At 39.6% G+C, this 19,245-nt stretch overlaps 1 protein-coding gene across 10 annotated transcripts in view; it reads right to left on the bottom strand.

Annotated features, from left to right (window-relative positions):
* Window positions 1-19,245, bottom strand: part of LOC109428850 (serine/threonine-protein phosphatase rdgC) — a 264,380-nt gene that overhangs the window by 155,546 nt on the left and 89,589 nt on the right. For 3 of the 10 annotated variants that reach the window (XM_062855476.1, XM_062855469.1, XM_062855477.1), the window contains exons 1-2: window positions 7,385-8,065; window positions 509-997 (exon numbers count right to left, since the gene is read on the bottom strand). In XM_062855476.1, the coding sequence (XP_062711460.1) occupies window positions 509-722 (214 nt within the window). In that variant the 5' untranslated portion in view covers window positions 723-997; window positions 7,385-8,065. Of the gene's footprint in view, window positions 1-508; window positions 998-7,138; window positions 7,286-7,384; window positions 8,067-19,245 lie in introns of those variants that run through there. The other 7 variants (XM_062855473.1, XM_062855475.1, XM_062855470.1 and 4 more) reach the window with 7 other exon arrangements.

Genomic DNA, 19,245 nt, shown 5'->3' with positions numbered 1-19,245 from the left:
AAAAAAAAAAACTGACCTGAAATACCTCGAAACGCTCCTGAAATGCTATCATACGCCCCTAATATATCTAGAAACTCCCTTGAAATGCTCCTGAGACTCCCTGAAATTCTTCGAAATTACTCTGGAATGCCGTGAAACGCCCCTCAAACCCTTGTAACGCTCTTTAAAGGCTTCTAAGATCCCCTGAATTACCCTTTAAGCACCTTAAAACGTCCCAGAAACCCACTAAATTCTATTGAAATGCCCCTGAATTTCCCGTAATCCCATGAAAACGCCATCAACACCTGACAGAACGAAAAGGCACCCCAAATCCTCTGAAACAACCCCCTGAAACGCCCCTGGAGCTTCTTAAAACCTCCTTTTCTGGGCTCTCTGGAAACTTTATGGAAACCCCCAACCATTCAACCCCTGAAACCACACACTGCCAAAAGCAGCTACCCAGACCATTGTGCTCCCACAATGTTACCCCCCTACCAAATACAACCCCCAGCAAAAGGAAGCTACTTACTCCGTTCAATCTTTGTCATGCTCATGCCGCGGCCCGTTTTCCTCCACTGGCGGCACCAGCCCTTGGAAGTGAACAACTTGAGCAGGCTGCCACTGTGCGGCGTCATCTCGCCACCCCGTTCGATTTCCGACGACCGGCAGGACGAGGAATCCTCAAAGCTCGAACCACGGCGAGTTCGCTGGAAGCAGCCACATCTTCGCAACATGTCAGTCATTTTTGGCTGGGCCGACCTCACTCAACCGCAACGAAACAACACTGTGCTCCAGTACACTACTTTTGAGGATTGGCTTGCGTTTTCCAAACACAAGGAGCGAGGTGTACCACAACTGGCAGTCAGTCAGTGGTCACGTCACCACCACCGACCGGCGCTGTTTCGGGTGGTACTCTGCGTTCTACACACTACCCACCTATTGTTCACACTACAATGGACTTAATCTGCCACGTGGATAATGATGATTAGGGTGGAATAACATCGTTGAATTGTTACTGCTGAATTGGTTCAAGAAAGTGGAGATCAATACAAACTAAATAAGTAGGAAATAAAAAGAAGTTAATGATTCAACTGTTTGATATACTACAAAAGGTAGTAGTATAACCTAAATTTTGCATAATTACATTTGAGCAGATTTGGTTGTAAGTTAGGCCCCTATAGTCCGTCCAGGATCTTTTCGTAATAGGCAGTTTTCGTGCAAACTCGAACAAATTTTGGCAGTATACTCTCAGATTACAATGAAACTTTCTTGGTGTGAAAACCTTGCCTTGATAAACCACATTGCAGACTTAATTTATTTATTTTCTAGACTGTCTTATGAAAAGGGCTAAACTTTTATTTCTTTTTTCAAATGAATTCCTCCTGGAACTCCTCAGCGAATTCCTCCTGGAAATCCTCAGGGAATTCCTCCTGGAATTTCTGAGAGAATTCCTCAGGAAATTCCTCAGCGAATTCCTCCTAAAGCTCCTCAGGGAATACCTAATGGAATTACTCAGGGAATTTCTCCTGGAATTCCTCAGGGAATTCCTCCTGGAATTCCTCAGAAAATTCCTCCTGGAATTCCTGAGGGAATTCCTCTTGTAATACATAAGGGGATTCCTCCTGGAATTCCTCAGGCAATTTCTCCTGGAATCCCTCAGGGAATTCCTCCTGGAATTCCTCAGGGAATTATTCAGGCAATTCCTCAGGGAATTCCTCCTAGAACTCCGCAGGGAATTCCTCCTGGAATTTCTGAGAGAATTCCTCAGGGAATTCCTCAGCGAATTCCTCCTAAAAGTCCTCAGGGAATTCCTCCTGGAATTTCTCAGGGAATTCCTCTAGGAATTCCTCAGGGAATTCCGCCTGGAATTCCTTAGGAAATTCCTCTTGGAATTCCTTAGGGAATTCCTCTTGGAATTCCTCAGGAAATTCTTCCTGGAATTCCTCAGGGAATTCCTCATGGAATTATTCGGGGAATTCCTCCTGGAATTCCTCAGGGAATGCCCCCTAAAATTCCTCCTGGAATATCTCCTGGAACTCCTCAGAGAATTTCTCCTGATAATCCTCTGGGAATTCCTCCTTGTATTCCTCAGGGAATTCTTCCTGGAATTCCTCAGGCAATTCCTCCTGGAATCCCTCAGGAAATTCTTCCTGGAATCCCTCAGGGAATTCTTCAGGCAATTCCTCAGGAAATTCCTCCTGGAACTCCGCAGGGAATTCCTCCTGGAATTTCTGCGAGAATTCCTCAGGGAATTCCTCAGCAAATTCCTCCTAAAACTCCTCAGGGAATTCCTCCTGGAATTCCTCAGGGAATTCCTCTTGGAATTCCTCAGGGAATTCCTCTTGGAATTCCTCAGGGAATTCCGCCTGGAATTCCTTAGGAAATTCCTCTTGGAATTCCTTAGGGAATTCCTCTTGGAATTCCTCAGGAAATTCTTCCTGGAATTCCTCAGGGAATGCCCCCTAAAATTCCTCCTGGAATTATTCCTGGAACTCCTCAGAGAATTCCTCCTGAAAATCCTCAGGGAATTCCTTCTTGTGTTCCTCAGGGAATTCTTCCTGGAATTCCTCAGGGAATTCCTCTTTGAATTCCTTAGGGAATTCCTCCTTACATTGCTCTTGGAATTCCTCAGGGAATTCCTCTTGGAATTCCTCAGGGAATTCCTCTTGGAATTCCTCAGGGCATTCCTCTTGGAATTCCTCAGGGAACTCCTCTTGGAATTCCTTAGGGAATTCCTCTTGGAAATCCATAGGGAATTCCTTTTGGAATTCCTCAGGAAATTCCTCCTGGAATTCCTCAGGAAATTCCTCCAGGAATCCCTCAGGGAATTCCTCCTGGAATACCTCAGGGAATTCCTCCTGGAATTAATCAGGGAATTCCTCCTGGAATTCCTCAGGGAATTCCCCCTGAAATTCCTCCTGGAACTCCTCAGGGAATTCCTCCTGGAATTTCTCTCGGAGTTTCTCCTGGAATTCCTCAGGGAATTCGTCCTGGAATGTCTCAGGGAATTCCTCCTGAAATTCCTCAAAGAATTCCTCCAGAAATTCCTCAGGGAATTCCTTAGGGAACTCCCCAGCGATTTCCTCCCGAAAATCCTCAGCGAATTCCTCCTTGTATTCCTCAGGGTATTCCTCCTGGAATTCCTCAGAGAATTCCTCCTAGAATTCCTCAGAAAATTCCTCCTGGATTTCCTCAAGGAATTTCTACTGGAACTCCTCAGGAAGTTCCTCCTGTAATTCCTCATGGAATTCCTCCTGGCATCACTCAGGGAGTTCCTCTTGGAATTCCTTCTGAAATTCCCACTGGAATTTCTCAGGGAACTCCTCCTGGAATTCGTCAGGGAATTTCTCCTGAATCTCCTTAGGGAATTCCTTCTGGAATTTCTCAGGGAACTCCTCTGCGAAATCCTCCTGGAAACCCTCAGGGAATTCTTCCTGGCATTCCTCAGGGAATTCTTCCTGGAATTGCTCAGGGAATTCCTCGTGGCATTCCTCAGGGAATTCCTCCTGGAATCCTTCAGAGAGTCCCTCCTGGAATCCCTCAGAGAATTGCTCCTGGAATCCCTAAGGGAATTCCTCCTGGAATCCCTCAAGGAATTCCTCCTGGAATCCCTTAGGGAATTCCTCCTGGAATTCCTCAGGGAATTCCTCCTGCAATTCCTCAGGGAATTCCTCCTGGAATTCCTCAGGGAATTCCTCCTGGAATTCCTCAGGGAATTCCTCCTGGAATTCCTCAGGGAATTCCTCCTGGAATTCCTCAGGGAATTCCTCCTGGAATCCCTCAGGGAATTCCTCCTGGAATCCCTCAGGGAATTCCTCCTGGAATCCCTCAGGGAATTCCTCCTGGAATCCCTCAGGGAATTCCTCCTGGAATCCCTCAGGGAATTCCTCCTGGAATCCCTCAGGGAATTCCTCCTGGAATCCCTCAGGGAATTCCTCCTGGAATCCCTCAGGGAATTCCTCCTGGAATCCCTTAGGGAATTCCTCCTGGAATCCCTCAGGGAATTCCTCCTTGAATCCCTCAGGGAATTCCTCCTGGAATCCCTCAGGGAATTCCTCCTGGAATCCCTCAGGGAATTCCTCCTTGAATCCCTCAGGGAATTCCTCCTGGAATCCCTCAGGGAATTCCTCCTGGAATCCCTCAGGGAATTCCTCCTGGAATCCCTCAGGGAATTCCTCCTGGAATCCCTTAGGGAATTCCTCCTGGAATTCCTCAGGGAATTCCTCCTGGAATTCCTCAGGGAATTCCTCCTGGAATCCCTTAGGGACTTCCTCCTGGATTTCCTCAGGGAAGTCCTCCTTGAGTTCTTCAGGGAATTGCTCCTGGAGTTTATCACGGAATTCCTCCTGGAACACCTCAGGAAGTTCCTCCTGGAATCCCTCAGGGAATTCCTCTTGCAATTCTTGCTGAAATTCCTCAGGGCATTCCTCTTGAAATTCCTCCGGGAATTCCTCAAGATATACCTCCTGGAATTACGCAGTCAATTCCTTCTGGAAATCCGCAGATAATTCCTCTTGGAATTTCTCAGAGAATTTCTCCTGGAATTCCTAAAGAAATTCGTTCTAGAATTACGCAGATAATTTCTCCTGGAATTCCTCGGAGAATACCTCCTAAATATCCACAGAAAACTCTTCCTGGCATTTCTCAGGAAGTTCCTCAAGAAATTTCTCTTGAAATTTCTCAGAAAATTCCTCTTGAAATTTTTCAGGAAAATCCTTATGGATTTTCTCAGAAAATTCCTCCTGGAATTCCTCAGATAATTTCTCCTGAAATTCCTCAGAAAATTGCTCCTGGATTTCCGCAGGAAACTCCTCCTGGAATTTCTCAGGAAATTCCTTCTAAAATTACTTAGGTAATATCGCCAGGAATTCCTCAGAGGAGTGCCTCCTGGAATTCCTCAGGGAATACCTCAGATAATTTCTCCTGAAATTCTTCCTGGTATTCCTCAGGGAATCGCTCCTGAAATTCCTCAGCAAATTCCTCCTGAAATTCTTCAAGGCATTCCTCCTGCTATTCCTTAGATAATTCTCCCTGGAATTTTTCAGGGGATCCCTCCTGCAATTCCTCCGGGAGCTTGATTTCGTAATGGAATTCCTCCTGGATTTCCTTAGGGAATTCCTCATGGGATTCCTCCTAGAATTTATCCTGAAATTCCTCAGGAAATTCCTCCAGCAATTTATCTAGGAATTTCTTCAGGAATTCTTCTAGAAATACATCCAGATATTCCTTCTAGAATTTTTCATGGAATTTTTCTAGGAATACCTTCAGGAATTCTTCTAGGAAAACATCCAGATATCCTTTCTGGAATGTTTCATGGAATTTCTCTAGGAATTTCTTAAGGAGTTTCTCTAGGATTTCCTCCAGAAATTTTTCAAGGAAATCCTCAAGGAATTCCTCCAGGAATTCCTCCAGGAATTCCTCCAAGAATTCGTCCAGGAATTTTCCCATGAATTCTTTCAGAAATTCCTCCGAAATTTTTTTCGGGAATTTCTTACGGAATTCATCCATTAAAAATTCTTCAAGGAAATTCTCCAGGAATTCTTCAAGAAATTTTTCAAGCAATTCTTAAAGAAATTCATCCAGGAATTCCTCGATCAATTCCTCCTAGAAATACTCCAAGAATTCCTCCTGGAATTCATCCAGGAATTCCTAGAGAAATTCCTTCAGCAATTTCTTCAAGCATTCCGCCTGGCATTCCTCCAGAAATTGCTCAACGATTTCCTTCAGGAATATCTCAAGAATTTCCTACAGAAGTTCTTAAATGAATCTCTCCAGGAATTCCTCAGAAAAGTTTTCTAAAAATTCCTCAAAGAATTTCTCCAGAAATGCATTCAGGAATTTTCCTGAAATTCCTCCAAGAATTCCTCCAGATATTCCTCAAAGAATTTCTCCAGAAACTCTTCCAAGAATTCCTCCAGGAATTCCTCCAAGAGTTCCTCCTAGAATTTCTCCAAGAATTTCTCCAGCAATTTCTCCAGGATTTTCTTACGGAGTTTTTCCAGGAATTCCTTCAGAATCAGAAGACTCCTCTTTGAATTCCTCATGGTATTTCTCAGGCAGTTCATCAAGCATTTCTTCGAGGAATTTCTTTTCGAATTTGTTACGGAAATTCTCAAGTCAATCCTTCAGGAACTGCTCCGTAAACTGCCTTAGGCTATTACAGGATTTTTTCTAAGAATTCTTGAGCAAATGCCTATGGAAATTCGAAGACAAAGAGGAATTCCGTGAAAAAATATTGGAGGAATTCTTTAAGGAATTTCTAGAGGAATTCTTAGAGGTATTCTTTTCAGGTTTCTTAAGGAATTTCTTTGAAAAATTACTGTGAGAACCAATTGACAAAACTTCTCGAAGAATTCTTTTTAGCATTCTTCAAGAAAGCTCTTTAGGATTTCCTCTGGGAATTCCTTTAGATTCATGAAAAATTCCTAGAGGAAGTTCTCTAAGAATTTCCCAAGGAATATCTCTAGGAACTTCTCATGGAATTTCTCAAAAAATTCCTCTAGGAATTCTTCCAAAAACTACTCTAGCAATTCCTCCAGGAATTCCTCGAGGAATACCTCTGGATCCTCCTCTAGGAAGGCCTGCAGGAATTTTCTAGAAACTCTTCTAGGAACCCCGTTAAGGAATTCCTCCGGAAATTCCTCCAGGATTTTTTCCAGGATTTTAAAGAAATTTCTCCAGGAACTTCTCAAGGAATTCTTCCAGAAATTTCTCCAGGTATTCCTTCGGGAATTTCTCAAGGTAATTTGTGCATTTCCTATTGATTGCAGTGTGATTTGTGCATTTGATCTATTGATGTTCTAGGGGGTATCAGCTCTCTCTTGACCCTCCGTATTTACACCAATGATGTTACATAGAAACATCCAAAAACTTTGTCAAAGATCATTTCTCTCACACCACCTTTGAAATGGAAAATTATTCACAATTACTGTCAATGTTAAGTTCAAACCAAAAATTTACAATACACACGATTCAAGTGAACAGAGAAAACAGAACAAACCAAATATTTGAGAAATGGATATTAGACTGTACAAAAGCAAATGCTAACAACAAATCTCCAAACTCATTCGAAACAATTCATCCGAATCGAATTCAAACGAGCGATTCCACCCTAATGAGAAAACCTTTTTCCAGCAAAAGTTGCTACTTTTCCACGTACCACTTTTGACGCACTTCCGTCTGGAACGAACAGAACACTACCACCACCAGCGGCCACGTAACGAACGTGCTCCAAAACTTCGGGATACTTTCCCTGATTTGATCACACTTCTCCAGCAATATTCTGCAACCATCACTCCCATTCGTTGGCGTTGGTTCTACATACCACCTACTACCACTCCAACACCACAAAACCGCACATCCTTCAACACATTCCGTAGTGTAGAGGTAGCTTGATACCACTCACTTCATGGTTTTCTTCACCGGTGGTGCTGGTGGTGTGAGGCAGAGTTTACTCTCTATCGGCGCCAACTTGAAACCTGTCGGGGGAAAACTTTTTAATTTGTCATCCTTCTTGTCTCATTAGACGGTCCAGCCTGTCTGGCTCCTGATGGACATCCCACCGCCCACCGCCTTTCCAGCCCCAGACCGACCGTGACTCCTTTTGACTGACAATGACTGTACGACAATCGATTGGGGATGAATTTGCTTCGTAGGTGGGAACCGGTGTCCCTGAGCCCCAGGTACGAAGCAGTCAGTCTGCCGCCGCCGTGAAGGAAACTCGGTGAAATCTTTTAATTAACTTTCCACATTCTTCCGCCCCGGGTGAGACTAGTCCATGTGACGACGAAGACGACGATACCGGTCTGAGAAAGGCTGATGGAATGGATTGATTGTCACAGCACTGCCGGTCCCAGGACGATGGGATTGTGGACTTAGTTGATGGCTAGGCTGCTCGATATAGTGGGAAGCTTGACGAGGATAGTGTCATTCAGCAGTGTGTTGAAAAAGGTGGTTGGAGATATATGACCGGATCCTGTAGAATAAATGAGAAATAATGGTTTCAATTAATTTTGCTGTTCGTTTGAAGGAGCTGTTGACATGGAATTAATCAAAGTGAGGACAAATACCATGCGTCTCCATGTGGCAGTAATCAAACCCAATTCGGATTTATTGTGGGACCATTTAGGCAGAGATTTCTTGAGCACTTTTCAGCGTAACGTTATGTGTACGATTCTATAGTTACCAAAAATATTTCTCTTTCAATCTTGGAATTGTAAGGATACACTTTAAATACATGATGAAAATAATATTACTTAACCTTCCTAATGCATCACGTCGGGAACAGCTCGCTGATGTAGTGTACAGTTTGGGCAAATGACCCTGATACACAAGGAGGGTTGAATGATGCTTTATTGTATCTATAACAGTTGCGGGAGGATTTTTAAGCCATTAACGGTGAGCGGAGTGAAAGTATGCTAAAGGCATATTTATGATTGCAATCGTTTGTATCCACAGCAGACCGAATATACCTCTGCGTCTGCACAAATTCATGTGGATGTCGGAGTGTTGCCCAGCCAACAAATTGGTTCACATTATTCAACTACAACTCTGCTAAGTGAACCCCTACTCGATTAAAAGAGGTCGTTTAAAATGCACAGATTTGCCCTATTCGGACAAATCTGGAGGCCATACACGTGCATTTTGCGAAAACTATTCTATGATAAACAACTTCAGATGAATTGATCAGGCGTAATATGTAACTTCGATTATAACTATGTTTGGAGACCAATATGACTTCTTTTTTACAAACAACAAAAAAATAAAAACAAAACAATTCGATTTTCGAGTCTTGATATTTAGACCAGTAGCTCTGCATCCAGATACTTTACCACTGAACCGTTCATTTAACGTTGTAGAGCGCAGAATTTTAGCAAATATAAACTTACTACGGATTGGCAGTGGCCACTTAGTACGAGCGATAAAATCGAAATCATATTAACACCAAACCGAACCGAACTTGACTTTGTGTCAATAGCGCTGACGACGGGAGCTGATGACGATCTCCGGGAGAAAAAAAAACCTTACCTAATATCGACAATAATGAAGTTGGACAATATAGCCAGCACGGACGTGGATCAACATTGAAGTAAACTTAATACCCAGGTAGGAAATTATTTGGATTATCACCTGAAATCGCTTCGATTTCAGTTTCAAGTCTTTTCAAACACCAAAAAATTCACTTTCTTTGCCACCGCAATCAGAATCCCCCTGTATAACTTCAGATTATCAAATATGAACTAATAAACAATCCAACATTATAGGTTACAATATAATCGCAACAGCAACAGATGAGATCATATTTGAATGATTATTTGAAGTTACATAATTGCCCAACTAAAGTTGATGTTATACAAGATGAAAGACATAATCGGATGAAATTGCATGTTTCGTAAACGATTTCAATGAATTTGTTATTGCATCTTTTATAATTTCAATTTGATCTGCACTTCAAAACGATTTGAAATTTACATCCTTATGTGATCTCTGGTTTGCTGGGTGGTGGGATATGATTGGCAGAGGGTTCGCACATTGGTGCATGGATGCCAGGTGTAAGGTGAAAGACTTGTGTGATTATTACTATGAAGCTGCGGCACAGTACGCTTGATTGCATTACTCGTAGGCGATATTTTGATAGATTTACACTGTGCTGTAAAAGTTGGAAGGAGAGAAACGGCTTTTCAACTGTTTCTGGTTGGCTATGAACATACTATACATAAGTGCATATGTAGAGAGGAGGGAGAAAATATTTGTAAAGCAACAAAATAGGAGGATTGAACCCAGCATCATCTGCATACGCGGTAGCCACTAGACCACCATGCCTGTCATGGGTGTTCATGAGTGACAGATGAGAAGTGGCTAAGACCATATTATATAAGATGTCTCCTTGGTATAGGTAGGATCTAGGAGTTTACCCCGTGGATTATTCAATCTCCATAGATAAAAACACTGCTCGACAAAATTTGACAAAATTTGGTTTTATTATGTGTTATTCTGGAATGAGAAAAAAAATAACAGGGGTTTGGGGCCCTATAAGTGTCTTAGTGAAAGAATTTTTGAAAAATATTGGACTGGGCCTTCACAGTTTATGACCGAAGTTTTTATGGAGAACTTGGGGTGTTCAACCTCTTTTTCTGATTCTGATTTGTGGCTCTACGTTTGCGTTGGACATAAGAAAGTCTTTTCTTTTGTGTGACCCACTGAGAATTTCCAAAGTTATTGAATAAAACGCGCTATTGTATTCAGCACTTGATGGACCTCCGTAACACATGTTTACTACCCCCTTGAGCCCTATTTGGCACCATTTAAGTCTAAACTCTCTCCGTTACCACCTGATATGCCTCTTGAAAACCACCGAAAGTCTCCTGCAACTATCCCTGAAATGATCTGCAACCTGCCAGATCCGTTAGCCCATTCATTAATCCCTTAAACCTCTTCGTTGAAACTACCTGAAACCTCCCTTGGCCAACACTCCTTCCCTCATACTTCCATGAAACCGTACTTATCCTACATTATTTATTATAATCTGTTTGAAAATTCTCCAAGATCACCTCTGATTCTCTGAATATTTCTTATAACTTTCAGATCTCCCTCTTTTTAAACTCTCCAAACAAACTATCCTGAAACCCACATGGAAGACCCTTGGCCACCTTAATATGTCCTTCTAAAACCAACTCAGCCCCTAAATCCTCTTTGACAATTCTTTTGAAGCTCCCTCCGCTCTGGAACCTTTTTACCAATCATTCTGTAGCTTCTCTTGCGCTCGCCTTATTCACGCATATTTTTAATTTCTTTGTATTCATGAGCTTTAGAGCCGATTCTCCTCAACACACTATATTCTCATTATCCGCCTATTTATGAGAAAATCTTAAAGACATATGAAAGCCCACTAGAACGTTCCTGAAGCTTCCCTGCTACCCCCTGTTCCCTTTTGTAACACCTTATCTTCTCCCCTTAACATACTCTTCTCTACGTCCTTCAATCTTCAAAAAAAAAACTTTCTGGAACTCTCTATTTAACTTCCATGAAATTTAAACTTCCTACCCTTGCCTGCCTTCCCCTTAAATAACCCTACCTTTTTGAAACAACTCTAACCACCCCCCCTTCCCCCCTAATATTTCATGAACACCACCTGCTTGTCCTAGAACATCCTTACGCGTTTTTTACCCCCTGAAACGCTTTGAAACCTTTCTAAAATCATAAAACCTCACTAAGATTGATCTTTTCTGTAGCTCCCTGAAACTCCCTTAAGCCCCTGAATTCACAAAACGTCTTTAAACCTCTGTAAACATTTCGAAACACTCAGGAACTGTTTTTATACCCCAAGAGGAGCTTGAAGCCCATGGAGAACCTTTGAAGCCTCGGAAAATTCTCTGAAACCCCTCGGGAAACCCTTTGAAACTCTCCTAAGCACTCTGCAAACTTTGTCTCAACTTTTTGTAAGCCCCTGCAAATCTTTGACAGCTTTTGATGCACCATGGAACCCTCTAAAATACCCTAAATCGTATTGAAACCCCTCTAGGCCTCATTCCGAAAACTCATTGAAACCTCCTGAAATCCCCTAAAGCCCACCGAAACGTCTTAAAACGTCTTGAAACCCCTCTGCAACCTGTCTGAAATCCCTCTGAAAATCCCCAAAGATCCCCTCAAACATCTTAAATTTCTGAAGCCCCAACCCTCTGAAACCTCTCGAAACCCTCTGAAACGATTGGATCGCCTTGAAACCTTTCTAAAATTTCCTGAGACTCCCAGAAACTTCTCTCAAACCACTGGAAGCCTCCTTAACTCTCGTGGAAACACCTGAAACTCTTTAAAAGATTCTATAACATTCCCAGAAAACCATTCCCCAGAAACCCATTCCCCAGAATGTACCATTCCCCAGAAAAAAATAAAACTATTGTTTTAATTCTGAATGGTTTATATTAATAGCTAAAAATCAAATATTTATTCGTAAAAAATCACCGGAAGAAACATCCTGCAAAAATTCTTATTTGACAAGAAAAACTTCGGAAATAAGCATGATTTGCCTTTACAATTTAGGCTATTGGTATAATTATTGGCATCGCAACTGCTTACTTTTTCAACATACATTTTTCCTTCTTTTCTGCATAGGCTGTTCTTTCGAATTGTACTTTTCAGTAAATTATCGGCATCAAAACTTCTTACATTTTCTACGTAGTTTTTTCCTTCTTTTCTGCATAGGCTATTCTTTCAAGTTACACTATTCAGGTAATTATCGGCATCACAAGCACAGGTGTTCAGAAATTTAAAAAAAAATGAAATAAATATAACAGCAATTTTAACACCGGTGGAGGCTGTAATGCCCATAATTTCCCGAAAAGTACAATTCGAAAGAACAGCCTATGCTAAAAAGAAGGGAGAATCTATGTTAAAAAAAAGTAAGCAGTTGCAATGCCGATATTTTCTTGAAAAGTGCAACTGGAAAGAACAGCCTATGCAAAAGAAGGGAAAATTTTTGATAAACATATAAGCAGTTGTAATGCCAACAATTCTTATAACGACTCAAACATTTTTTTTAACGAAGAAGGAAACGTAACACTCTGATAATTGCCATCGTACATCGATTTAACGGTTTATTTGAAAATTTGAGAGTTGACCAACTGCCAATTCGCGGCGCTCGCATAGTTTTTGTTTGAGTTTGACGTTTGCTCACTACTGCCACCTGGTTGATGATTGGCCAAATTCAGTCCTTTTAGAATTAAGCGAACCTATTTCCGAGACTAAAATTTAAATCGAAAAATGTTCGATGTGTTACGTCTGTTTGTCTGTGGTGACATTGTTTTCCTTGCGGCATTCAAAAACCCAACACTGTTCCTTTTTTTTAACAAGCTTCTTTTTTGAATTTAGTCAATTGGTACAATTATTGGAATTATAACTGCTTTCATTTTCAACATAGATTTTTCCTTCTTTGCTGCATAGGCTGTTCTTTCGAATTGCACTTTTCAGGAAATTATCGGCATCACAACTGCTTACTTTTTCAACATAGATTTTCCCCTCTTTTCTACATAGGCTGTTCTTTCGAGTTACAATGTTTAGGCTAGTTACAATCGGCACCACAAGCACAGGTGTTTAGAAATTTGAAAAAAATATATAATAAATATAACAGCAATTTAACACCAGTGGTTGTAATAATGCCAATAATTTCCTGAAAAGTGTAATTCGAAAGAACAGCCTATGTAGAAAAGAAGGTAGAATCTATGTTGAAAATGTAAGCAGTTATAATTTAAAAAATTTACTAATTGCCTTAATTTTAAGGGTCTGTGTCAATTGGCGAATTAAAATTAATTTTTACTTAAATTTGACAGTTCAACACTTAAACTTGACAGTTCTTCTAAGGAAATAATTATCGAACTGTCAAGTTTAAGTGAAAATTAATTTTAATTCGCCAATTGACACAGACCCTAAGAAGAATATTGTTTAAAAAGAAGGAACATTGTTGGGTTTTTGAATGCCAAAAGGAAAACAATGATACTTTTTCCCTTCTTCATTAAAAATATTTAGAATTGTTGGCATTAAAACTGCTTATATGTTCACTTTTTCTATTCCATTCCATGGTATTGGAATAATGATGAAAGCCCTTCTCATACCGCATGAATGAAGAGCCTTTGAAGCGAATAATTAAGAACAGCCATTGGGATGGATCCCGCCAACCGTTTGCAAAGAAAAACGTGGTCAGTCTTTAGTATCTTGTACACTGAACAACATCAGAAGAATATGCGTTTTTTCTGTAAATTTTGCACATCACTTTTAAAACGTTATTCATCGTAAAACAAGTGCTGCACAATTTTCACAAATCTGTCAAAAACAAAACATTTTATAGCAACGCAACTAACAGTTTGTGAACTTTCAAGATAGGTTTAAAGATCAACATGCAACTGTGTACAATGGTAATTAAACGTTTGAACCATTGTAGAATATTTTTATGGATATGTATGTTTGTATACATTTTTACCTTAATTTGTTACATATACCGTATAAGAAATAGATATTTGCTCGTAATAACAACATAATGTTAAAATCCTTGCCTATAATACTTATGACACACATGTGATACAAGAATCACTGTACAATTGCGCTTGAATTGAGTGCCATACTGAAAATTCTCTCAGTTCAAGGGAATGGATTTCTGGGGAATGGATTTCTGGGAAATGGCACATTCTGGGAAATGGTACATTCTGGGAAATGGTTTTCTGGGGAATGGAATTCTGGGGATTGGTATTCTGGGGAATGGTTTTCTGGGGAATGTTATAGAATCCTTTAAAATACCTTGAAGCCTATAACAATCCCCATGAGTGCATTAGATACTTCTCTAGAACCTCCAGATCCTCGCTTTGATACCCTCTAAAATTTCCTGAAATGTCTTAAAAGCTGTCAGAAACACCTCGGAACACCCTTTAAACCACGAAAACTCATTTGAAGCCTCCTGAAACGCCTTGAAACCATTAATTCTCCTCAGACTCCCAGCAAGGCGTCGATTACATGGGGTTAAATATTTGACAAGGAATGTACTGAACAATAGGCCATATTTTAGCAAAAGTTGGAAATGTTAAAAGTTCAATATTGCAAAACGATTGTTTTAGCTAAAAAACCATCATGCCAAAATTTGAAGTCCGTATCTCAAGGCTAAGTGGTCTCCCACCTTAAATTCTCAAAAAAATCATGATTTTTTATCGACGAAAAAATTACCATATTTTACTAGAATCGGTGATTTTTGAAACTAAACGAAAAAAATGTGCTCAAAATTTCGATATCTCTTTTCTTTTTTGAGTTATCGGACAAAATATGGCTGGTTTCCTCATGGATCTCAAAAAACGGTCAAAATGTTAATTTTTAGCTATTTTTCCGTGGTTGTAGGACAAAAGATCGAAGGTCCAAAGGTCGAAATAGAAAAATAAGTAGGACAAAAGGTCGAAAGGTAGAAAGGAAAAAAAACGACCGAAAATGATCTTTACTCCTTCTAATCGTCTTCTTTCTTACTTAACGTTATCATTGCAACTTAACCTGCATCTTTTCAACTTGGTGTTCTTTTAGTACTTTCACAGTCATAAAATAAAATGCGTTCTTTGCCTGCCATTGCGTTAACTTGTATACACTACCCGTCATAAGTACGAACTCATAAAAAGTATTGCAACAACATAGCATCACCCTGACTCACCTCGCTATCTCCAAAATCTGAGGTCTTACAAAGATGCTGTCTTCAGGAAAATTATTCAGAAGACCAAAAGCAACAACTTTTCTATAGGCGGCATTTTTGTAGGTGTTCTGGTTTTAGAGATATCGAGGTGAGTCAGGGTGATGCAATATTGTTGCAATACTTTTTGTGAGTCCGTACTTATGACGGGTAGTGTATGTATATTGTATAACAAGCACAATGTTACATTATACCTAGGAATTCGACAACATTTTCCGTCCGGAACAGGAATCTATTCTTTAATTAGTGCTTTGTGTAATAGATTAAGTACTTACTAATAATATAATTTCTCATAATATTTTGCCTTCTTTTAAAATACCGTCGTTGGGGGTGAGAATGGGTCAAAAAACGATACTCAAAGATTGTTTGTTAAATAACAAATGCAATTGAAGTCGGAGTAACTTTTTATTTGGTATGTATACTCTCCTATGTAGTAATGATAGTTTAGCAAGAAAGTATCACGTTATATGAATTGCTTAGTAAACTACAAATTATTGAAAATTGACCCAATCTCACCCCTTAGAGGGGGTGAGAATGGGTCAAAGTATTCGAAATCACCTATCTAAGAATATAAATAAATTTTATTGATCATATATAGTAAACCTACTTAAAACACAATATTATCATGACGAATAAAAGCTTAGGTAATTTAAAAAGATGATTAATCCACCTAAAAGGGCTAATACAACCGAAAAAATGGTTGAAATTTGATAAAATAACGTTTGTATGTTGTATCATCATTTTTAGCCATTATAATCATCCTCATTAAGAGTTTCAACGTCCATGAGAGGAGGGGAGATTACAATGAGGGAGGGGCGAAGAAAGAATGAAAGATTGATTGTAAAAAAACATGCTAGTTTTTGTATATTGCATAAGAAATGTTTAACCAAACCATCCGTTATAAACTCTTATGTACATGATCATTGGCCTCTATATTGCTAAAGCAAATCACTCCATCTCAAGATAGAGGGTCGTTCAAATACTATGTTAAGTCTATTTTGTGAGCTTACGATATTGTAGTACACTAAAGATTAGCTGATGATTAGAGGAGTTGTCCACACGCTTGGGTGTATTGTTATAAATGATTTAAGACACTAAACGTATTAACACACTCGTTTGACGCTTCTCGACATATTTTTGAAAGAAAGCGTGTTTTAGTGAAAATACGGTGAACATGGCACCACTCTAACGTCAAATGGGGACTGGATAACAAGTTGAATTTTTAGTTAAGGTTATGTGCACTCGATAAAAGGCTTGACCCAATCTCACCCCCATTCTTAATATTTAGACATAGGGTCGAAAATATTAAGTTTTTAAATAAAAAGAGCAATGACAGCCCGCTTTTTTCATAACATCAACCAGGTAATACCTACAGCTAACCACTTATAGGAAAATTTATGGTTAGGTACTTGTGTTAAACATTACGGAAGAGAAATTTTTTCAGAGTGATTTACTAGTAGTTTCATCATATAAGTTTAGCCACAAATTTAACAAAAAACGATTATTGCAAAACATCTTATTCTGCATCATGACGTGTAAAAACATCTCCCCTTTGAAATAATATAAAGTTTTCAATATAAATTAGCGATAGTTATTGAGCTATTTCAAATTTTATGTTTCTCCGTTTTGACCCAATCTCACCCCCCAGACCCATTGTCACCCCCATCGACGGTACGTCGTTCTTTCGAGTTATAGGGTAATTGTTCCCTTCGTTGTGGTAGTACCTAATGTTGCGGTAGTGGCAATTGAGCACTTTTTCGACTGAAATGTTACCAAAAGACATTTTCAATAGATGTATTATGCTTAAATTATGAGATTGCACCATTTGTGTGCTTAAGATTTGCCTAAAAACCTATTTTAAAAAAATATTTTCCTTAAATTTTTTGCTGCTGTGTTCCTATTGTTGCGGTAGTGTTCCTAATGTTGCGGTATCCCATATGATTTCAATGGGATACCGCAACAATAGAAACCAAAATTAAATTTTACCTCCATAATAGGAACAGTGTGCCTAATGTTGTGGTAAGCGATTTATGATCGAAAACAGAGAGAAACAATAGTTTTTATATTTTTCCAAGCAAATTTGGATAGAAAACTACCAACTAACGTTTTGTAACCCTTCATTTGATGGTACGATCATTGTTTTTAAAATGAATTTACCTTAATACCACAACGATGGGCACACTTACCCTACAATCAAAGCGGTTATCATTCTACCATGGACAGGGTACAAAAGTGATAGCAGCACATAGCCAACCATTTCGCTATAGTAGAATTATAACGGAATACATTTAGGCGCTGTACAAGTGTAAGTGCAGTTGCCAATTGGAATCGCTCACGTAGTGCCCTAGTGGACAAAAGAGCCGTAAATTAGGTTAAGTGCTTGGAGAGCATAAAAAATACATTAACGTTACGTTTTTATCAACCTCTAGTTCAATGCACTTTTTAGATATTGATTTTTTTATATTTTAAACGTAATGTTTCTATTCGCTTTGATCATTCTTCCATCCATCGCGCTGCAGAAACTTGAATAAATTTGAATCTTGGTTCTTTCAGTTGTATACAGCCGTTGAGCTTTTGTCCTTTCAACCTTCTTCATTTCGACGTTTTGTTCTAGTTATTTTTTATTACAACCTTTCGACCTTTTGACCCACCGACTTTTCGACGTTTTGTCCTAGTTATATTTTCATTTCGACCTTTCGACCTTTTGATCACTTGCATTTTCGACCTTTTGTCCTAGTTATTTTTTTTATTTAGACCTTTTGACCTTTCGACCTTTTGACCCTTCGACCGTTTGGCCCTTCGACCGTTTGACCTTTCGACCTTTGGTCATAGAACCGTTTTTCGTCAATAACTCGGAAACGAAAAGAGATATCGCAATTTTAGTAGAATATGGTTTTTTTTGTCGAAAATATTGCATGATTTTTTTGACCCACTTAGCCTTGGGATATGGACTTCAATCTTTGGCATGATGGTTTTTTAGCTAAAACAATCGTTTTGCAAAATTGATCTTTTAACATTTCCAACTTTTGCAAAAATAGGGACGGCCTACTGAACAATCAACATCTGTTTGACACTAATAAAAATTCGATCGAGTTAACCCTTATGTGGCCAGCAGGGTACCCGGGTACCTTTTTCGATTTCAATTCTCGATATTTTTATGATTATAGCGCTGTTTGCAGTTCAGAAGGAATTTTTTGGCCAATCTTGATGCATGGGAAATTCCTTGCCTGAATCGCCCAAGAAACGGTTTTTTCTTCGATCGCAGTACGCAGTTGCGAAGGAATGACAATTCAAATGGCTGTCACTGTGGAAAGTTTCGGCCAGGAATCGGTCAAGAACTTTCTTGAGCGATTCCTTTTGAACACGAAACTGGGCTTATTGAGAGTAGGAAGTTGAAACTCTGCCAGATCTTAGAACTCGAATATCTATCAACGGGGTTGGCCGAATTTCCAAGTGAGGAGGGTCGGGTGGAGCGGCCGCTGATTGTTTTTATTACGTGGAATGCCGGCAGGGTACCCGTGTGCCCACGAAACGAAAATGATCATATTGCCGTCAATTTTTCACCGATTTCAATTTTTTTTTGGCTCATTTAACTCAGAAACTCATTATCTATCTAGAAAATATGCCGATCTGATGACTGTATTTTTCGGGAAATCCGGATTTTCGGGAGCATGACTTCATACTTACCACATTAAATCCCACATTGTTGAGCCTACACACTTAGAAAAAATGACGGATTACGGTAAAATTTTACCGTAATCTCAACAGCTGAACTTACGGTAAAAAGTTCGGTGATTTTTCAAAGCACCGAACGTACTGCGAATCTCAGGAAAATGCATCTGTCAAAATTACCGGAACGTTCGGTACTTTTTACAAATTTACCGTAAAAATCGCAGAACGTTCGGTATGTTTGTTCACAAATGAATTCTCAATATCACTGAACGTACGGTAAATTTTACAAATTTACGGCGATTTTATGCGAGCACAAAAAAACAATATTTTCATAAAAAACGTCGATGATGGGATTGAATACATGACCTTCTGATCAGGAACTA

The sequence above is a fragment of the Aedes albopictus genome, chromosome 3 (assembly GCF_035046485.1).
Source record: "Aedes albopictus strain Foshan chromosome 3, AalbF5, whole genome shotgun sequence".
Lineage (NCBI taxonomy): Eukaryota > Metazoa > Arthropoda > Insecta > Diptera > Culicidae > Aedes > Aedes albopictus.
The sequence above is the reverse complement of the archived record's forward strand: the minus strand, read 5'-3'. Positions and strand labels throughout refer to the sequence as shown.